Source organism: Poecile atricapillus, chromosome 6 (assembly GCF_030490865.1).
Source record: "Poecile atricapillus isolate bPoeAtr1 chromosome 6, bPoeAtr1.hap1, whole genome shotgun sequence".
Taxonomy (NCBI): domain Eukaryota; kingdom Metazoa; phylum Chordata; class Aves; order Passeriformes; family Paridae; genus Poecile; species Poecile atricapillus.
In genome coordinates, this window is record NC_081254.1 from 13,298,231 (window position 1) to 13,316,904 (window position 18,674).

The 18,674-nt window shown below is 39.2% G+C and overlaps 2 protein-coding genes across 6 annotated transcripts; one reads left to right on the plus strand and one right to left on the minus strand.

Moving 5' to 3' along the window:
- Positions 1–5,435: 5,435 nt before the first annotated feature.
- Positions 5,436–8,443, minus strand: EXOSC3 (exosome component 3). The gene is made up of 4 exons (XM_058841846.1): positions 8,114–8,443; positions 7,869–8,018; positions 7,136–7,287; positions 5,436–5,733 (listed from the first exon to the last, which is right to left on the minus strand). The coding sequence occupies exons 1-4, from the start codon at positions 8,378–8,380 to the stop codon at positions 5,532–5,534; spliced, it is 771 nt and encodes a 256-aa protein (XP_058697829.1). The 5' UTR covers positions 8,381–8,443; the 3' UTR covers positions 5,436–5,531.
- Positions 8,444–9,799: 1,356 nt separating this feature from the next.
- Positions 9,800–17,091, plus strand: DYDC1 (DPY30 domain containing 1). 5 transcript variants are annotated; one of them, XM_058841849.1, is made up of 6 exons: positions 9,800–10,056; positions 10,966–11,127; positions 11,233–11,343; positions 12,628–12,708; positions 13,588–13,665; positions 14,679–17,091. In XM_058841849.1, exons 2-6 carry the CDS (start codon positions 10,981–10,983, stop codon positions 14,727–14,729), a joined length of 468 nt encoding a protein of 155 aa, XP_058697832.1. In that variant the 5' UTR covers positions 9,800–10,056; positions 10,966–10,980; the 3' UTR covers positions 14,730–17,091. The 5 variants fall into 5 exon arrangements, with proteins under 5 accessions (XP_058697832.1, XP_058697831.1, XP_058697830.1 ...); XM_058841848.1 differs by having other exon boundaries at positions 9,800–10,012; XM_058841847.1 differs by having other exon boundaries at positions 9,801–9,982.
- Positions 17,092–18,674: the final 1,583 nt, after the last annotated feature.

Consider the following 18,674-nt stretch of genomic DNA (forward strand, 5'->3'; position numbering starts at 1 on the left):
GCAAAAAAATGCAGCAAAATCTCAGCCCACACATCTGGATTCCATCCAGGAATACCCTCCAACTTTACAAAGCAGCAAAATCCTTTGAATGTATGCACATATCTAATAGACACAGAATTTAAAGAAATATGGTGTCATGAAAATAGTGGAATCTAACCTTCCCTACCCACACCTCCACAAAAGCTTGCTTTCCTTGCATTAAGTGGAGGTGCAGCAACAATTACTTTGTCTTTATTAGGGTATCTTTGCCTTCATTGCTTCAGAAAAGTAGTGAAATTTTGGCAGGAAAGCTGAATGGTTTGGTTTTCTGCTTTTTTCTCTTGATAAGATTGATCTATTATAGCTGAGTTTTTCCATGCACCTATTCACATGTCATTCCTATATTCTTCCTCTTAAAAAAAGAGACTAATAAACTCTCTAACACATATACACACACACACTTCACAAAGCAACAGACACCAGTATTTAATCTTCAAGTTCTCAGGCCTTGAACAGTGTTCTTAAAAAACACATTCAGCCCTTCTCTTCCTGCCTTCATAATTCAGTTTTATAGCAGTGAATGAGGAGAATCAGTCTGTAAATTGCTTGCACATCAGTTAATTAAATTTCCCTGGCATGACTGTAAGTCAGAATGCACTGTATCAGTAGCTATGCTAAAACATGATCTACTATTATGAAACTTTTAATTCATGTACAGAATGACAAAGCTGTGCGTTATTTCAAGAGTTTTTTCTTCTTCTTGTTGGATCATGCTTCTATAGATCAGCCTTAGACCAAGGGCATTGTTAGACAAATGGCTTCTATTAAAGAAACTGTCTTTTCTATGAGCAAACAGGAGACCTCTAAGGCAACAAAGAAAGACAGTGGTGGGGTCTAGGCCCTAGGTCTGTAAAAGGACATCCAGACTAAGACTTTCAACACCAAGCCAATAAGATCAGATGTAGATATAAAAAAGAACATACAGCTTGAACTTTTCACCTACGTGCTACTAAAGGCAAAGCCACACAGATGCAGACTGACATAGATCTCCACTAGGCCAGGCAGAAGCTGGCTCTTGCTTGGAGGCTGTACAGTGACATGTACCCTTGTAGGGGTGTTCTCAACCTCATCCTGATTCCCAGAAAATAAACACATCAGTCAGCCTAGACACAGAATCTAAGATTTATCTTAGCTAAGATGACAGTAGTAAAGTGCAGTAGTCACAGAAGAAGACAAAGGAAATACAGGTCTTTTGAAATGAGTTCATTCACATAAGTTCACAGTGGGACACCGAGAAGAGATTGGTGCAATACCTTCCATCTGAACAAGAACAGGAAGAGAGAATTAGTAAGTCTTTTCAGTGGGTATACAGTTTCTTACAACAAATCTCTTTTGCAATAGCTTAACAAACACTGAATCACAGAAAAGCCTATCATTTACAAGACAAAAGATAACCAAGGCATTTGGAAAGTGCAGATGAGGTCATTAGTCCCCATTGTCCTTCAGTCTTTAAATATACTTGTGTCAGATGAGTGTAATTACTAAGTGTAAGCAAAATAGAATCTGTGGTCTATAGTTTGTCTGTCTCCTGTTTACTGCAGTGCTACAAATAAAGTATTTTGATCTTTTTTTAGTATTCTCATATTATGTAGGACACTGAAGACCAGTAAAAAAAAAGGTATTTTTAATGACTATTCAAGCCACTAGAATAGTTATCAAGCCTCAGGCTCTGCAAGCAAAACCAGGTTCTTGAACATCCCAAATTACCCACAAAGATAGCACTGAAAAGGCAGTAATAGCACTTCTGTAAAATCAGGATATCAGAGGAAAATGGTCATTCTACAGTGATCCTGGTGTTAACCTGCAGCTACTCTGTAGTTTCTATTAAAATCCATGCACTCAGTATGTTTCTAGGCTATTTCTCTTACAAGTTGTTGAGATAAAACTGGCATGTTTAATTTCTTACTATGGCCTTCAAGGGTAGCTATGCATCTTGCAATCTATAGAAGTCATGAGTAAGGACAAAACTGCTTGTGTTAATACAAGTGGAATGCACTACATTGTCTTTAAGACAAGTTTCTGTACTCAGTCAAATAACATATCTCATCAGGGTGGTTTTATGTAGCTAGAAAATCTGATGTAAATACTTTTCAGGTAAGCATTGGAGGTGAACAATTTTAAGGTTTAAAACAACCTGTTGATTTAGCTGTTACTCAGAAGTATTTGCCCAAGTTCTAAGGCAGAAAACTGGGCTTTCTCTAACAAATTTGGCATTCTCCAGTAGAACTGTTTTTAATATTATAAAATCTGGGAGAAAAATTACATGACCTCTTTTGCTAAAGAACATCCATGTGATAAAACCAAAATAACCGTGGTATTAGAAGTGTAATGCCAATGTGGGTCATTTTGACAGAACTTGGCTAGGAATCAAATACACATGCCTGCAAGCCTCAGTTCCAACTCCTGGTAGCAAGGTTGTAATGAGTAGCTAGGCATGGTAAACTTCTAATTTAGCAGAGTTACAGCCACACTCTAACCACAGCCTTAGAGTTGAGCTCTTAATCCTCTTATTACACTGAGCTATTTGTCTGTGTAACTTTCTTCTGCTAGAGCAAAACAAAAATGCATTACTATCAAACTGAATTTCAACACTGCATTTCTGTACTTTGTGATATTGTTTGTTCTTGGTCTTTCTACATCAACCTAGGAAGGGCCACAAACTATGTATTTTATATTTTCAATGCATGGTTTCTGTTTAATTCTTGGTGAACTTCCTTTTTAAGAAGTTATGCTCATCTTTCATGGACATATGAAGAATTTTCATGTTGACATCTACCATTTTTACCTAACTTGATCGCAACAGCTTTAAAGAAAAGCAATATAACAAAGTATCCAAAGCACAATCATTGAGTATCTGAAATGAACAACCCTAAATAATGACTTAACCTAATAAAGGTGAACATCATGGAGAAATGCAACAGAAAAGACATTCTACTTACTTAGCAAGGTACATTTCAAGTCCACAGCATCCCTTCTGCAAGTCCTGTTTCCAAGAACATATGGGTTTATGTGACTTCAATGGGAACGTGGAAGACTTCCAGCCTAATACATAACTAAATCACGATCAGCCTTTCTTCCCAGAACCAAATTATACTTCATAACCCTTCCTCGTGACTGGCTTAGTCACCAACATAGGATTAAAAGTTCGCAAAGATATTGTTTAGATTTTTCCTGAATGTTTGGTTTGTTAGATAAAGCCTGTCAAATTGTAATTGGTTTGAAGAATGTTGATAAGCTTTTTTTTTTTGTCCAAGTTAAAAAAAACCCAACAAAATGTGAATATCATCTTCTGTTAGTAATGTGTTTAAGTGTACTTTCTTTCAAGTGTTTTTCCCCACACCCATTTTGGTCACATCAATTTCTTTTTTTTTTTTCCACTGTATAAACTGTCAAACCAACTTAAGTGTGGAACATACTTAAACTGATTGTGTAGTGGGTAAAACCCAAGAACTTTTTGGTTATTTAATTTTGCTAAATTAATAACAAGGAAAACTTTAATGCATTTTGTATCCTGTTCTTGATGTAACTAAATTTGTATTTGGGTGATAACTGGGTGACAGTGGGACAGCATGATGTGTGATATGAAATAGTTTGCTGATTATGTTGAGAACTTTCAAGGTTGCCATTTGGTGTGCTGTACTACCAAGCTGGCATTTTAACAGGGATTGTTCATTTCTATCTTGCAGGTTAAGCTTGAAACACAGGCTTTTGGAAGGGAAAGGAGTTTGCTTAGGTAAAGGGCAGTGGTAAGGTTAATTCCATTTCAAACCACAACTATCCATTAAATGATCCATGTCATTGTGCATTCCTGTGGTTTCACTATTATGATCCAAGAACAATTCACAGAAAAAAAAGGTAGCACCCTGAGATAATTTGGCAAATGCTTTTTTGCCTATGTCAGCTATTGTTCCAATAACAGACAACCTGCAGAGGCTCTGGTTAGCTGAAATTGAAAAAACTCTGGAGAAGAACAGGTATGGAAAACCTGATTAATTTACAGCCTCTCATGTGTAGCATGAGATAGATTACTGCCCTGAAAGGTTTATGGGATAGGAATGAAAGTCACTTCACCTGGGAGATGACAGGTGAAAAAAGATGACTCAAGACCTACCAAGCCAGAGGAGCAACGCCCTCGATGCTCAACAGGGAGACCACTGAAATTCACAAAGAGCTCTGAATTGTAGCCATTTGACTCACATGGAAACCATCAGAGTTGTGTTCTTGTGGAACCAGGGGAAGCCCTAGGTAAGCACATTACAGATGACTCAGAGGAGTTGGCTCTGAACTGAAGCCGACTTCTAAATGACAGAAATGCCAAAGACAACCCTATCATCAAATGCCACAGGTTGAGCTTTGGATGAAATAAAGAATAAACAGGAAAAAAATATGTTTCCACTTTAATTAAGATGGTATTCAGGCTTACCCTAATTAGTTAATTTTTAGTAATTTCCTTTAACTATCGCTATTAAGCCATTCAGCTAATTAAGAACCACAGAACATCACAGATCTAAATGACTGACTAACAGCTGCAAGAAGTTCATTAGGTACCTACAATCAAGCTTTTCTCCCAAAGGAGGAAGGTATCAGTAACTACCCTTCCATTAATCCAGGGCTCTTTTCCTCTCTCAGAACAGTAGCAAATTACTCACATACTAAAATTCACTGAGAGCTTCCCTTCCTAGGACAGCATCTCCTCTATATGCATCAGAGGGACTGTTACACAAAGAAGCCAAACATAGCTTTTCCTCAGAAATGCTGGTTTTGTTAAATATTAGCAAAGCTCTATGGCATCTTTATGCCATTACTAAACAAATCAGTGTCTTGAATCACAAAACACATGGCTATTATTGTGACATCCTAATCACTATGTCCTTAATGCTACTAGGCAGGTCATCTCTTAGGGAAAGTGATAATGTTCCTTTGAATGAATTTTTGGTCTTATCTGATCATTTGCCTTAACCACCTTGTGATTCTTTTATGCTACACCCTGCAATTATTTTCTGGTATTCTCTACCTGCATTTCTATTCCCAAATTTCATAACATATTAATCATTACTTCATGTCACTGTATAAATAGAGTGCCCAACCAAAATTAATGACTCATGGGATACTTTTTGCTACCCCAAGTAAACATGGATTGTTTGAAATTTTAATAACTATTAAAACAAATACATGCAGCTCAAAAAAATGAACAGTTTTTTAAAGAAGACCTAAGTTGTTAGGCTTCAAAATTCAGAGCTAATGAAAGCTTCTAGAGACCATCTTCCCATTAGTCAGAAAATTCATGAAGATAAACAGGGCTTCATAACTATAAAGATAAGGTGAAACAAACTCCTTAGCACAAAAACAAGTTGAATGGATAAAGAAGGGAAAGAAGAACAACCAAAGTCTAGTACTTTACTTAAAAAAAAGGCTTTTAATATAAATCTGAATACAAAAATAACCAAAACACCCTACAGTAATCACAAACAAATCCCCAAGGTTTTCTCTTATCAGTTCCCTGACAGTTTGGCAAGCGCTTGTTTTCTCTGTTCTGCAGTCATATACTCACAGGCTTCCAAAATATTTACTATAATTAAAGTCTGTTGAACTGTTTTTGCTTTTACCCATATTCTTCCATTCATTCCCAGCACCAGCTCAAATGGGTACAACTGTGACAACTCTTGAATTATTTCACATTTGGGAGCCAAGAGCCTGTGAACAAGACAAAAAAAAAAAGTCAGAGGAAGAAGTGCTCACACTTACAGACACCACATTATTATTGACCAGTAACTCCAGCAGTACTGCTATTATAGGAGCTATTTAAGAAACACTGGAAGATGATTAAGCTGTATATACATCCAAAATAGCAATACAGTATCAGATTTTCAAGGTTTCTACCATATAAAATACATGCACCTAAAAAATAAAACCATTGTAAATTTAGGGTTTTTCTCACTAAATTCAGAAGCACTCCCTAGCAACTTTTAAGTGAGTCAATACTTTTACAACAATTCTATGATCTAATAAATTCTAAAAGTACATTATTCAACAAAATGGCATTTTTAAGTGCTATTTATAAATTTGATGCCCCAGAGGTGTCTTTAAAAACAGGACTTCCCTTCTACTTCAGGAAATAATATTAACAGCAATAATGACTGCTTCATTTTTATTAGATGACAGCATACTAAATACTGTAATATGTCTAGGATTAGATCAAGCTTGAACAAGTATTCACAAAAACTAAAAGCATATCAGGATTTAGCAGTCTACTTGTAATATGCTGTTCCTCTTTAACTTTCATACAGACAAAATTTGGAAAACAGAATGGCTGCAAAAAGTTTTTGTATCAACTCACACTGACTTCTTACGGGACATATAAATCAGACAATTACAGGTAGGAAAAAGCTGCTCTGCATTGCCAGATTGCTTATCCAAAGAACAACAAACAAAACACTCCACCCAAAAGGCAACAAGAAAGTTTGACTGCTGTTTATCCATCTAATCTGGTATTCTTTGACAGTCATAAAAAAAGTCTTACATTTACATCAGCATAACCAATTCTCAAGTTCATAATGCATTTAAAATCTTAGGAAACAGTTCCTGGATTAATGTGTCAGTTTTAAACTAAAATCCTACATTTATTTTCATCTATATCCTTATTTCAATGCTATTTATTTTTCTTTGGAAATCAGAAAGTAATGTAAAGATCCCTTTAATCAGCTGTCTGCAAAACATACACCCCTCACTACCCCATTAAACAGAAAAAGGGGAATAAGCATTGACAAATTTTAAACTCCAAGGTACTACGTACATACACCTGAAACACTATCCTGAATGTTTGACTTCCCCAGGTCACTACTTTTATCTCCTATACTGCCTTGGCAACCACATCACTTTTTTTAAACAAGTCATGCAACACTATACAAAAGATCTTCTAAGCCTCTTAAGAAGAAAAATAAACTTTCCTTCTAGATCAATCCATACTCTTTTCAGTAAAACCGGTTTAAATGCAGAATTATACAGTCTGATTTACCAAACTGTCCCCACTGCTCAGAAGAAAAAGTTGTGGCAATCTTACACGTGAGAGCGACCACTGATGTCTTTTAGTACTTACTTTCTTATTAGACCTAAGGAGACTTTAAAGAGGAAGCCGTCTTGTCCAATTATTCCCATTCCACTTGATTTTCCACTGCTGTCTATACAGACCATCTCTGGTTCCATGTCTTTATTTGCTACAACAAACTGACCGTAAATAAGATCTCCCACCTAAACAAAACAGCATCAAAAAACAAAAGTATAACCTCTAATAATCATTTAGCAGGACATCAATAACAAATACCACACTGGTCTATTTTGTTTTTCTTTACAGTTCCTTTTCCATTCTGGTAAAAGCATTTCATCCAAGAGCAGAAACTGTGGCACGCATGTGCAACACTACAATTCATAATAGTGCTGTTAAAAAACTCACACAACTAACATTTTCTACCAGCATCACATCTTTTAAAACCTTAACATCGGAGTGTGCTTTCGGATGCACCTTACTCGTGAACTGAACTGCTCCTGGCAGCACTACGAGCAAATGAAAACATGAGAGTGAAGCACCCAGCCACCTGAGAGAGGGCACACCACGCGAGTCTGTCCTCCCAAGATACACCAGAAAGGCCGCGGCCTAATGGTGCAAAACCCTCCGAAGAGGACCAAGGCGAAACCATTACAACTAGACCCGCACACCTCCTGTAACGTGGGCTTATGGAAACACTTCCCCTGAGAAAAGCTACTGGAACGCAACAGAAGCGCCACCAAACGACGCGGCTGGAGCGCTACCGCCAGCTACCCAGGGCACCCACCTGCACGTTCGGCCTATTCCTCTTCGTGGCGCCTTCGAAGGCCAGGTAGGACAGGGACGCCGGCTCGCTGCCGCCCACGTCCAGTCTGAACACGTCCCCCGCTTTGACCGTCACGATCCCTATGACGTGGTCGCCCTTCACCGGCACGTACTGCAGCGGGGGAAGGGGACAGAGGGTCAGGGGAGCGCCGGCGAGACCGGGGCTAACACACGGACACGGACACCCGGGTCCCACCGCACCCCTACCCGCTTCTGCTGCGAGTCCACCCAGTAGGCGCCGCCGCCCGCGGGCCGGTGCCGCAGCAGCCCGCACTTGGTCACCAGCAGCCCGGCCCCGCTGCGCCGCAGCCCCGGCCCGCACAGCAGCCGCCCCTGCGGCGCCGCGCCCGCGCTCAGTCGCAGCCGCTCGCCCTCCGCGTCCTCGTCGTAGTGCGCGGGGAGCAGCAGCAGGTCCCCGGGCAGCACCACCTGCCCCACGAGGGCCTCGGCCGCCGTGCCGCGCTCCGCCGCCATGGCCGCGCCGGCGCAGGGCCCCTCAGGCAGGGCCGGGCGGCTGCGCTCTGCGGGCGGCTGCGCTCTGCGGCCTGCGCGGGGCGTTCGCGGGCCGCCAGCGACACCCCCCGGCCGGCACGGCACAGGCCGCAACAGCCCTGCCCGCCCCGTTCGATCCCAGAGCCGGCTCCACACCGCTCTCGGCACCTCCGCCAGCTGCCTTTCCTTCAGGGAAACAGCCCGCCTTCCATTTCTGCCAAGGACCGGCCAAGATAATGTCGGTGCACCTATGCGTCGGAATTAATAAACACACGGAGTTAATTCTTCCAGCTGCAGTTGTTTTCAGGCTTTTTAATACCCGATTAGAAGTCGACATTAAAACAAACAGTTGGTCAAATTTGAGGTGAACGCCAGCCGATGAGTGTGGCAGGGAGCAGAAAAGATCACGTCAGTTGTGAAGGGAATCTGCTCACAGAAGAGATGGCACTAAAACAGGTGGAAAGGATCACAGTGGGTCATCTGCTCCGTCCCCCCCGCTTAAGCAGAGTCGTTCTAAAGCACATGCACAGAACTGCGTCCAGACAGTTTTCAGTACCTCCAGACAGAGAGATTCCACAGCCTCTCTGGGAAATCTGTCCCAGCGTGTGTAGTCATCTGCACAAAATAAAGTTCTGCCTCCTGTTTAGATGGAATTTCCTATGCATCAGTTTCTGACCATTGCCTGGTGTCCTAGCGGCGGGCACCTCGGAGCAGAGCTTAGCACCGCCCTTCTAGATATTTATGCATATTAATGAAGCTCCCTATCAATCATCTCTTCTCAAGGCTGAACAGGCTCAGCCCTCTCAGCCTTTCCTTGTACGAGAGATGCTCCAGTCCCTTAATCAATTTCATAGCTCTCTGCTGGACCCGCTCCATGTCTCCATCTCTCTCTCTCACTGGGGAGCCCAAAACTGGACACAGCGCTCCAGGCAGAGCCTCACCAGGGCGGAGCAGAGGGGCAGGATCACCTCCCTTGACCTGCTGGCAATGCTCTTCCTAATGCATCTCAGGATACCATTGGCCTTCTTGGCCACAAGGGCACTGCTGGCTGATGGGGATCTTGTCCAGGACCCCAGGTTCCTCTCCACAGAGCTGCTCTCCAGCAGCTGAGTCCCCACCTTCTCTCGGTGCTCGGGGTTATTCCTCCCCAGGTGCAGAGCCCTGCATTTGCCGTTGTTGAATTCCAGGATCTTCTTCTGCCCATCCCTCCAGCCTGTCGAGGTCTCTCTCAAGGGCCACAACACCCTCTGACGTCTCGGCCCCTCGTCCCGGTCCTGTGCCATCGGTGACCTTTCCGAGAGGCCCTTCACCCGTCCGTCCATCAGCTCCCGCGGGCGGCGCTGGGGCCCGCTGCGCTGGCGGCGCTGTTGCGGAGCAACCCCGCGCCTTCCGGGCCGGGCCGGGCGGTGGGAGCGGGCCGTGCCGAGGGCCGTGTCCCGGGGCTCTGGGAGCTGCTGCCGGCAAGGAGCCGGAGCGGGGCTGCTCTCCGAGGGAAGGCGAGCGGCTACAGCGCAGCCCCGCGGCGCCAGAAGCAGGGCAGCGACAGCACCGGCTGACAGGGACTGGCGTGGGACGGGCTGACCGGCCAGGCCCTGCCCGGATCCCCAACACCAGGCGTAGGGATAAGGAGCAGGACCTGCCCGGATTCCCAACACCAGGTGCAGGGATAAGGAGCGGATCCTGCCCGGATTCCCAACACCAGGTGCAGGGATAAGGAGCGGATCCTGCCCGGATCCCCAACACCAGCTGTAGGGATAAGGAGCGGATCCTGCCCGGATTCCCAACACCACGTCTAGGGATAAGGAGCGGGCCCGCCCCGCCCGGAGCGAAGGGGAAGGGGAGAGGCCCAGCCTGTGCTCATGTGGAGCCCGGGCAAGAGGGCGCGGATGGCGGCTCCGGGTTAAGGGGGTGGGCACCATTAAGGTCACCCGGGGCCGCCGTGAAGGCGGAGGATGGGACAGGACCCGGTGCTGTGCCAAGTGCCCGGGCGCTCTGCCCCGCCGGGCCACCGCTGCCCCACACGGATTCAGCCCCCTTAACAGCAAAGGAGGGCTCGTGTTTACTTAAACTGGGCTAATAAAATGTGTGCACGGAGATCTGTGCCTTTTGTAACTGTAGAGTGAGTGCTTCAGGCCCTCGCCTTGCAGACATATCTTAAAAATTGCTTTGACAGTTCAAATTAAAATTACCCTTTAATCGTCCTTAGAACTACTCTCCCGTTCTTCGAGTATCTGTGTAGAAGTTTTCTATGTCCTGTTGTGGTTTTCAATTTGTTTGTTTGTTTTTGTTATCATGCAGACCTAGAATTAGCAGCATGTTTCCAAGTAGTTTATGAATTATACATGTCCAAACTGTAAGGTGGGGTTTGAGCATTTTTTTTTTCTGCAGTGATTGATATAACTGACCTGTCACTGGAGCTTTTAAGAACTAAACCACTATTAAAATAACCTGTATAAATTTCAAGCTTAGTAAAAGTAATGTCAGAGTCAGTGTTTGGTGCCTGAAGCAAGAATTTTTAAACCCCCTAACTTAATTCTGATATTGATGTCCAATATCTGTCTGCTTAGTGTCTGTAGATTTGGATGGAGTCTCAGTATCTGAAGCAATGCCTGGGAAGTTGCTTGAAGAAGGGGCTGGCAGAGGTTGTAGAGCATCGGCCGGCAGATCCCATCGAATATCTTGCACACTGGATTTACAGTTACAGAAGAAACTTAGATGAAGAAAAAAAGGTGGATCCAACTTAGGCAAAAAAAAGATTGCTGCAATATAGTTGATGCTATTTAATATATCTTTCATTTTTATGTTCAATTGATTCTGTATTACCTCTGTAATAGAGAGTGCTGGAGAGAGCTGAGCTGGAAAAAGAACGGGAGGCAGCCCTAGCAGAACTTGAAAGGTTGAGAATCCAGGAGGAAGAGCAGCGGAAACTTGAAGAACAACGTCAGGTTATAAATACTTAATAATAGATAATTCTAGGCAATGCTCACTTTTAGCTCATTTTTCTGAGTAACTGAAATTATTAATCAGCACATGGGTAGGAAAACTTACATACTATGTAGTAAAATATTATTAAAAAATGATGACTGTTAAGGTAAAAAGCAGCCAATTTAGGACTTATGTGAGAAGTAACTGAAAATATTGTTTGAGCTTATAATACGAGAAATAAATACCTGTGTTTATAGCCATTCTTTATAAAAGAGTCGTGTGAACTCAGTGTTGCTGTGGTGATGTTGATGTGACCTAACTGGATTTTTTTGTATGGATGACTTTCACGATGTTAAAATCAAAAGCTTAATTTTAAATTTATGCTGATCACATTACGCCCAGCTCTAGTGTAAGATGCATTCATTTTATTTCATTTGCAGTTTTAAAATTTGGGGTTTAATAATTTGCAAACAAAACATAATGTGCTTAAGGGTTTCATGAGTGATGTAAAATAGTAAATGAAAATAGAGATTGTGTGTAGAGATAATTCACTGAGAATTAAATAAATCACGTGTGCTGTGGGAAAGATGTTGAACAATACTCACATTAGATGCATATTTTTTTAATCTCTTTTTTGGCTGTAGTCAAATAGTGAGGTAAGTTTTGCTTTTATGTACCAAAAAGGAACAGAAAACTATGACCATACTTGTAACTGCTCATAAAATGTAAGAGCAAACAGTATTTTCTAGAGTTGTAAATGTAAATACTTAGATTATGCAGTTTCTGAAGTTTTGATGTAATAGGACTTACGTTCACAATTAATAAACACTTCCTGTTTGATGTTTGCTGTTGTAAATAGAAAAGGTTGCTGATGGACATGATTAACATTAATGACACTGCTTGCCAAATTTTTCTATAGTTTTGATTCTATATTGATTCATCCATCTGTGCTAGGTACTACACAAAGTATCAAAGAGGTTAATCCAAAGGATAGGAGATAACTAATACAGACTGATACAGAGCGTGTGTAATAAGACAGGATCTAAAGGCTGTACACTAACTTCAGTTAACTGTTTATTCTTCCTCTTGGTAGTGAAGCCTTTTTATTCATAAGAGTCTCAAACCTTTGAAAATGTTAAACCAGATGATACTGAAAGGACTTTGTTATTAACATAGCAGCTATTTTTTATGCTTACTTTTTATTTATTTCAATAATAAATAAATTCATTGTAAACAAAGTGGTGGAAAAGATAAATGTGGGGTTTTTTTCCTTTCTAATTTTTCCGTTCTTCAACTGATTGCAGGCTCAGTTGGAGGAAGAACGTGCAGAGTTGGAAGCACAGATTAAAGAAGCTGAAAAGCAGTTGGAGCAGGAGGATCAAGAGGTTTAAGCCAATGCTTAGTTGGTGGTTTGAAAATGCCATTTATCAGCCACTTTTTCCAGCTGCAGGCATCAATTACAAAACACAAAGCAGAAGCCCATGGGTGTTGAATTAACACATAATTAAAGAAACAGGAGTGGAGATAGGGGGAAATGTCTTATGCTTGGCTTTTGCAGTCTGGGTTTTATACTTGAATTTTGGTCAGAAGAAAACATAAATTTATTGCAAAAATCCAGCATAAGGTCAGCTTAGCTGATTCTTCCACATTCCTTGATGGTATGTATTAGAAAGTTTTATAAAATAAGCGTGTCTAATATAAGTATCAAGACAGTAATGTTTTACAGGGTGTTAGCACAAAATCCATTTACTGTACCTGGAAAAAGAACTGTGCTTTGGATTTACAGTGCCTCTGGATTCATATATCTTAGTGGTGTATGGGAATTTATACTAAGAGAAGAGTGCATATACAGATATCTGTGTTTATGGTCTTTAAATGCTGCTTCCTTAAAAACATACATGGATAATTGGCATGTTTATCTCCCTAAAGCTTTCAAATACTCTGTGGAGCACAGAGTATTTTATAAATACTTAAGTTTTTAGAAAACTCTCTTATAATACTGACAGAACGTTATTGTAGGATGATGAAAGTATGAATGCGACAGAAACAATGAATATGAAAAGAATTAAATTGCTGTTAATTAAAAAAAATATATAAAAAGTAGGGCTAAGCATACAAAGACCATATTCCCATACTACTAAATTTGTATAGCACTTATCTAAAGTATTCTCTTTATATTAATACATAATGTCATTTTAACACACCTGAAATGTGATTTCATGACATGGGACATTTTAACTGAAAACTGGTTTTCATTGCCACAGGAAGATGAAAACACAATATCTGAAATTACAGATAGACCTGGAACACCTACTTCTGCGGAGCTAGATGCAAGTGAACTGGTCAGTATTTAGAAAGAGATTATTAGTGATTGATTGTTACACATTTGCTTTTCTCTGCTGACCTATCAAGAGGTTAAAACTGTTTAAGGGATGGTATTTTGGCCACAACCTTCAAACTGCCCATAGCTGCATTCTGGTAAAGGAGTTCAGCCATTCTAGAAGACTCTGTGGTATTAGCTCACTAAATCCTCAAGATTTAAAACACCCTTTTGTATTCAAATGTGTTACTGACTAAAGCATGAATATATTTAAGGAGGAGGCAGCCTTTCTGTGCTGTGTGAACAGTTATGTACAACGAGTACTAAATCATTTCTGGTATCAGTAGTGAAATTCTAGCTCAGAATTTATGTTGTTATACTAATGTGTTTTATTCTTAAGGTTGCTTTAATAGCAGCCTGTTTTAGAAGTGTTCTCTCAATAGATTTTTGAAAATGCTTGTGATTGTTCTTAGGGTCAGCTTCTCACAGGTGTTTGTTCCACTGAGGTAAATCAGACGTGTATGCAATATCTCATATAGCCCAAATTTTTATAATTTTCTGATAATTACATATTTAAAAATATTCTTGAGGCTTTGGGCCTATTTTATGAGTTCTTAATTAAGAAAATTGCAAAACCAGAAGTGGAAATGAGTCGTCAGTAGTACCTGCTGCTTCCTACATATGCCAAGTTTTCATGCCTAAAGGCATTAGATTACATTGGCCTTTGGGGATGTTATTTCAGGTTTTACAGTGATACATTTGCTACAAATTAAGAACAGATTGATAAAATAAGACATATAGGCTTGTACTATTGATTCTGCCCTCAGAATCACAATGTTTTGTCCAAATTTGCTGTATTTTATAATAGAAATCTGGTGATAACATTCATTTTATTCATTGTATTGAATGGAAGAATACATGATTATACTGATAACTAACAACTTGCCTATCATGGGCAGTTTTTTCCCATTTTCCTTTTTACAAAGTTCAGTGAATGCTGGTAAGTGATAGAATTTTTTTGTTGTTGTTTTTCAGAGTCAAACAGATCTCCCAACAGTAACAGAAGAAGAAGAAGAAGAAAGTTAGAACTGACCTGAAAGCAGTAAATATATTTTCTGCTCATTACTTGCTGATCCTCAAGTGTAGTATCTTGATTTATGTATTTTATAAATAGAACTGATTCACATGCCTGTTTTTCCAGTGTCTGTTTCTAAGGTGTTTGTATACAGTCTCTTAATTCTGACACTAATTCTTTTGTTTTTAAACCATTGTAGCTAGCATGGCTGACTTGCAGGAAGAAAACTGCAGCAAATATATTTTCTACTTGTTGCATATTGAAGTAACTGTAATAAATACAAATATAACTAATATGTCGATATGATTTGAGGATAGATGTTACAATATGGTAATTTGAATCAAAAGAATAAAATCTTACTGAAAATGATTTTCCAAAAATTTGCATGGTTTCTGATAGAAAAAGGGGATGCTCTACAGATTAAAAGATGGAGAGAGTATTCTGGACATCAAACGGTGCAAAAATCCAATCAGATTTCCCAAATGTATTTGAAAGAGGTAAATTTCACTCTTACTCAGTATATACTAGAAGATCTTGTCTCCTAGAAGTGAGGTGGTCTTTGTAACATAAGGTGTTTGCTCTAGGCTTTATTATTAGATAAATATATTTAATATTATAGTTATTATTAGAGTCTTTTTGGGTATTGTGTGGTACAAGGTAAACTGTGTCTGCATATTAGTTTTGATTAGTAACATTTTTAATCTTTTCTGCATTTTCCTTGAATTTGTAAACCAAGAAATCAAATCTATGTTCTCTACTAAGTACCATTATAATTTCTCAAAACTTAATTTCTAAAAATTTAGAAGAATATTTAGCTTGATCCATGGTCATCCATAAAAATAAGTTCCATAATCCTTAAAAATGCATTTTACAAGAACAGATGTTTGTAATCACTGATATCTTGGTATAGGTTATTAAGAATGTTCCGTGTCTCTTCATGACAAATGGAAAAGACATCAACATTAAGAAATCCTGTGCCTCTTCAATATCATGTGCCTTTACACCTCTGTCTTCTGCTACAGGTTAGATGGTCATGGCCAATATTGAAAATACCTTTCATTACAAAATCAGTACATAGTTAATGCATTCACTGCATTCTTCAGTCTTGGGATGAAAGAGATTTTTCTGATCATTTCACTTCAATTTTTTAATAGTATAACTGAGTCTAAGGAGTTTGCTGTGCTTGGCAAACTGTTAAAAATATCTATTCACCCAACAGACAAGGGTCAATCACATAATAAATGTTTTCCTGCTCTGAATAACTTGTTTGGTCATGTAGATCAGACTAAGAAGAATCTTAGCAAATTTTAAAAACATGAGCACTATTGATTTTTCATATAGTAATATATTATTTTTTCCTTAAAGATAAAGTACCTTTATTAAAAGAATCCTGTGCTCATTTAATTGCTACATTGTTAAAAAACATGCTAATAACCACATCTATATGAGCATCTTTAAAGTCAAAAGAGGAAAATGTCACTTACCAGGTATAAGTACTTAGAAATGTTTGTGTAACTTTTGGAGTCATGAAAAAATGGAACTGCTTTTTTGTCTAAGTATTCAGGCTTTGTTATCTACAATAATTCTGATTGGTTTTCAGTTTTTGTGATTGTCAAAACCTTTCCTGGGGCATGAATACACCTTTGTGGTTGATGTTTTAGTAGACAGGTTTTGACAGTTTACGATTATGTTTGTTAGTAACAGTTAAAATGGAATAATTTAAGGACACCCTTTGACACCACAGTTCTAATTACACCTGTTAACGCTGCATTCCCAGCAGCCTCTTGGGCCAGTCTCAAAGGAGTAAATGGATAAACAGATGGAGTTTGTCTTTTAAACCAATATGTATATGATTCTTAATATTTAGATTAACACTTCCAAAAACTGGTAACTCTTTGTCCATTTACACTTAATGTCCAGTCATGTTGACCATGAAAATTTCCACTTTCACAGAGCCTTCAAAATGTAAGATACTATTTTAAAATATACTAGAAATTAATTCTAATGATGTGTTGCTTTCATTTTCTTATCATTTCATATTGTTTGTATCTTTGTTTGATTTTGTTATACAAGTGTCCACTAGAGTGCATCCTAAATAAACACACTGGGAATTCTGTCAATTATAGCCCATGAAAACTACAACTTCTGCTTGTCATTTTGTTTCAGCTTATTTTTAACTATGACTTTTTCTTTGTGATGCTGCAGTCTATATTTCTCATTTATTTCAAGGTAGGAAGTTTTGGATGGAAAATTTTATCAGAAAATTACTGAACAAAGGTCAAAATAAAGTGGTAGATTCCAATTTACCTGTTTCTTTATTGTTAGGTACAGAAAACATTTGTTGTTAAAAAGTTATTCATAGAAATTCACATATTTTTCAGGGTCTGATGTGCACAGACCTGGTGCATTATTCCCCTTCTACAGCTTTATAGAGATTCTTATCTTGGATATGGGACAAGAGGTAAACAGTTCTTGTCTCAGTGCTTTCTTGAGATGCAAATCTGCCTGTAGGCTACTCAGAAGTGTAGTTCACAACAAAGATGTGTTCTCCTTGGTTGTCTAAACAGGAAGGAAATTAAGACAGCTTAAAATAATTTTTGCCTTCTCTTCCTGAACTTTCACCTTCTTTGGAGTATAGCAAGCTAGAGTGTGGAGGAGGACAGATGGCTATTTTAGTTACTGCACATGATGTGATTTCAGAAGTGTTAACACAATTTAACCTCTGCATAAAATGTAAAATTGTACGTTGGAAGGAAAAAAAGCAATTATAAAATGTAACTTCATCTGCAGTTTACACTCCCTTTGAATAAACTTTTATGGAATGAAGAAGATAAATTCATAGACAAATGATGAAAATTGTCACTGAAAATAAGGTACTAAATACTGACAGAATACTTATGAAATTTTCATTTTTCCTTTTTTTCATAGTAAGAGCAGTCTTGTTTAGGCTGTGAGCAGGCCATGTCCAGATCCTTCAGAAAACATGCTGGTAGTAACATGCCCATTCACAGCTGTTCTCATTCCAGCAATACTGAAACACAAGGATGAAAACAGATAGGAAGCCCAGAATAGGACAAAATTATTCAGATTAACTATCAGTCTGCTCACAGAGGTGAAAACAGCTCTGCAGTGTGAGAACCTTCTCTTGCATGGAGAAATATGTGTTGCAAAAGGCACATTTTAAGTTTCCTTTTAAAGTTTTAATAAAATAAGTTTTATTAAGTTTGCAGTCCCCTTTATGATAAATGGTTTTCCTTCATAGTCTAAAGGAACTAACTTATCTTTTTGTAAACAAAAGTTTTATACAGTAATTTGCTAATGGTAATGGGAGCCAGATGAATTAGTCTGGATTAAATGTTAAATTGAATTCCTCTGAACTTTGCTAATACAGCTTACTCGTCTTTGAAGCCAGTTATTAATTGCTTTACTTCTTTGAAGACTTTCCTGTACTTAGGTTAGAAAAAGAGCAGTGTTGTCTATTGACTACAGCTAGAAAAGAGTCTAAGGCTGTTCTTTGCTGATAAGGACTGATGTACTTTTTAAAATAACTTACCAGAACACTTGTTTGCTTTTTCAGTTTTGTTTGTGAGGTGTTTTTTGGGGGGTTTTTGTTTGAGTTTTTTTTTTTGTGGGGCAGTTTGTTTGCTTAGTTTTGTTGCTTTTGTTTGTTTTCTGGCACTGCCATTATAAACCTTCATGCAGGCATTGTGTTTTATACTTGTGTATTTGTTATAGTTCATACAATGGAAGAAGTTACACTGTTAGAAGCATTTGTACAGGCTAATAGGAATGGAAGAAAGGCGGGGTAGAGGGAGGTGCCCTTTTTTTGAGCTGTCACAGTGTAGCAGACTTTTGGGAAGTTAAGCAGAAGACTCATGCCCAGAATTTGAGGGTTCTCTGATGTATATGCAACTTCAATCCTGTGGGTCTTCCCTGTTAACTTGTACATCATGGAA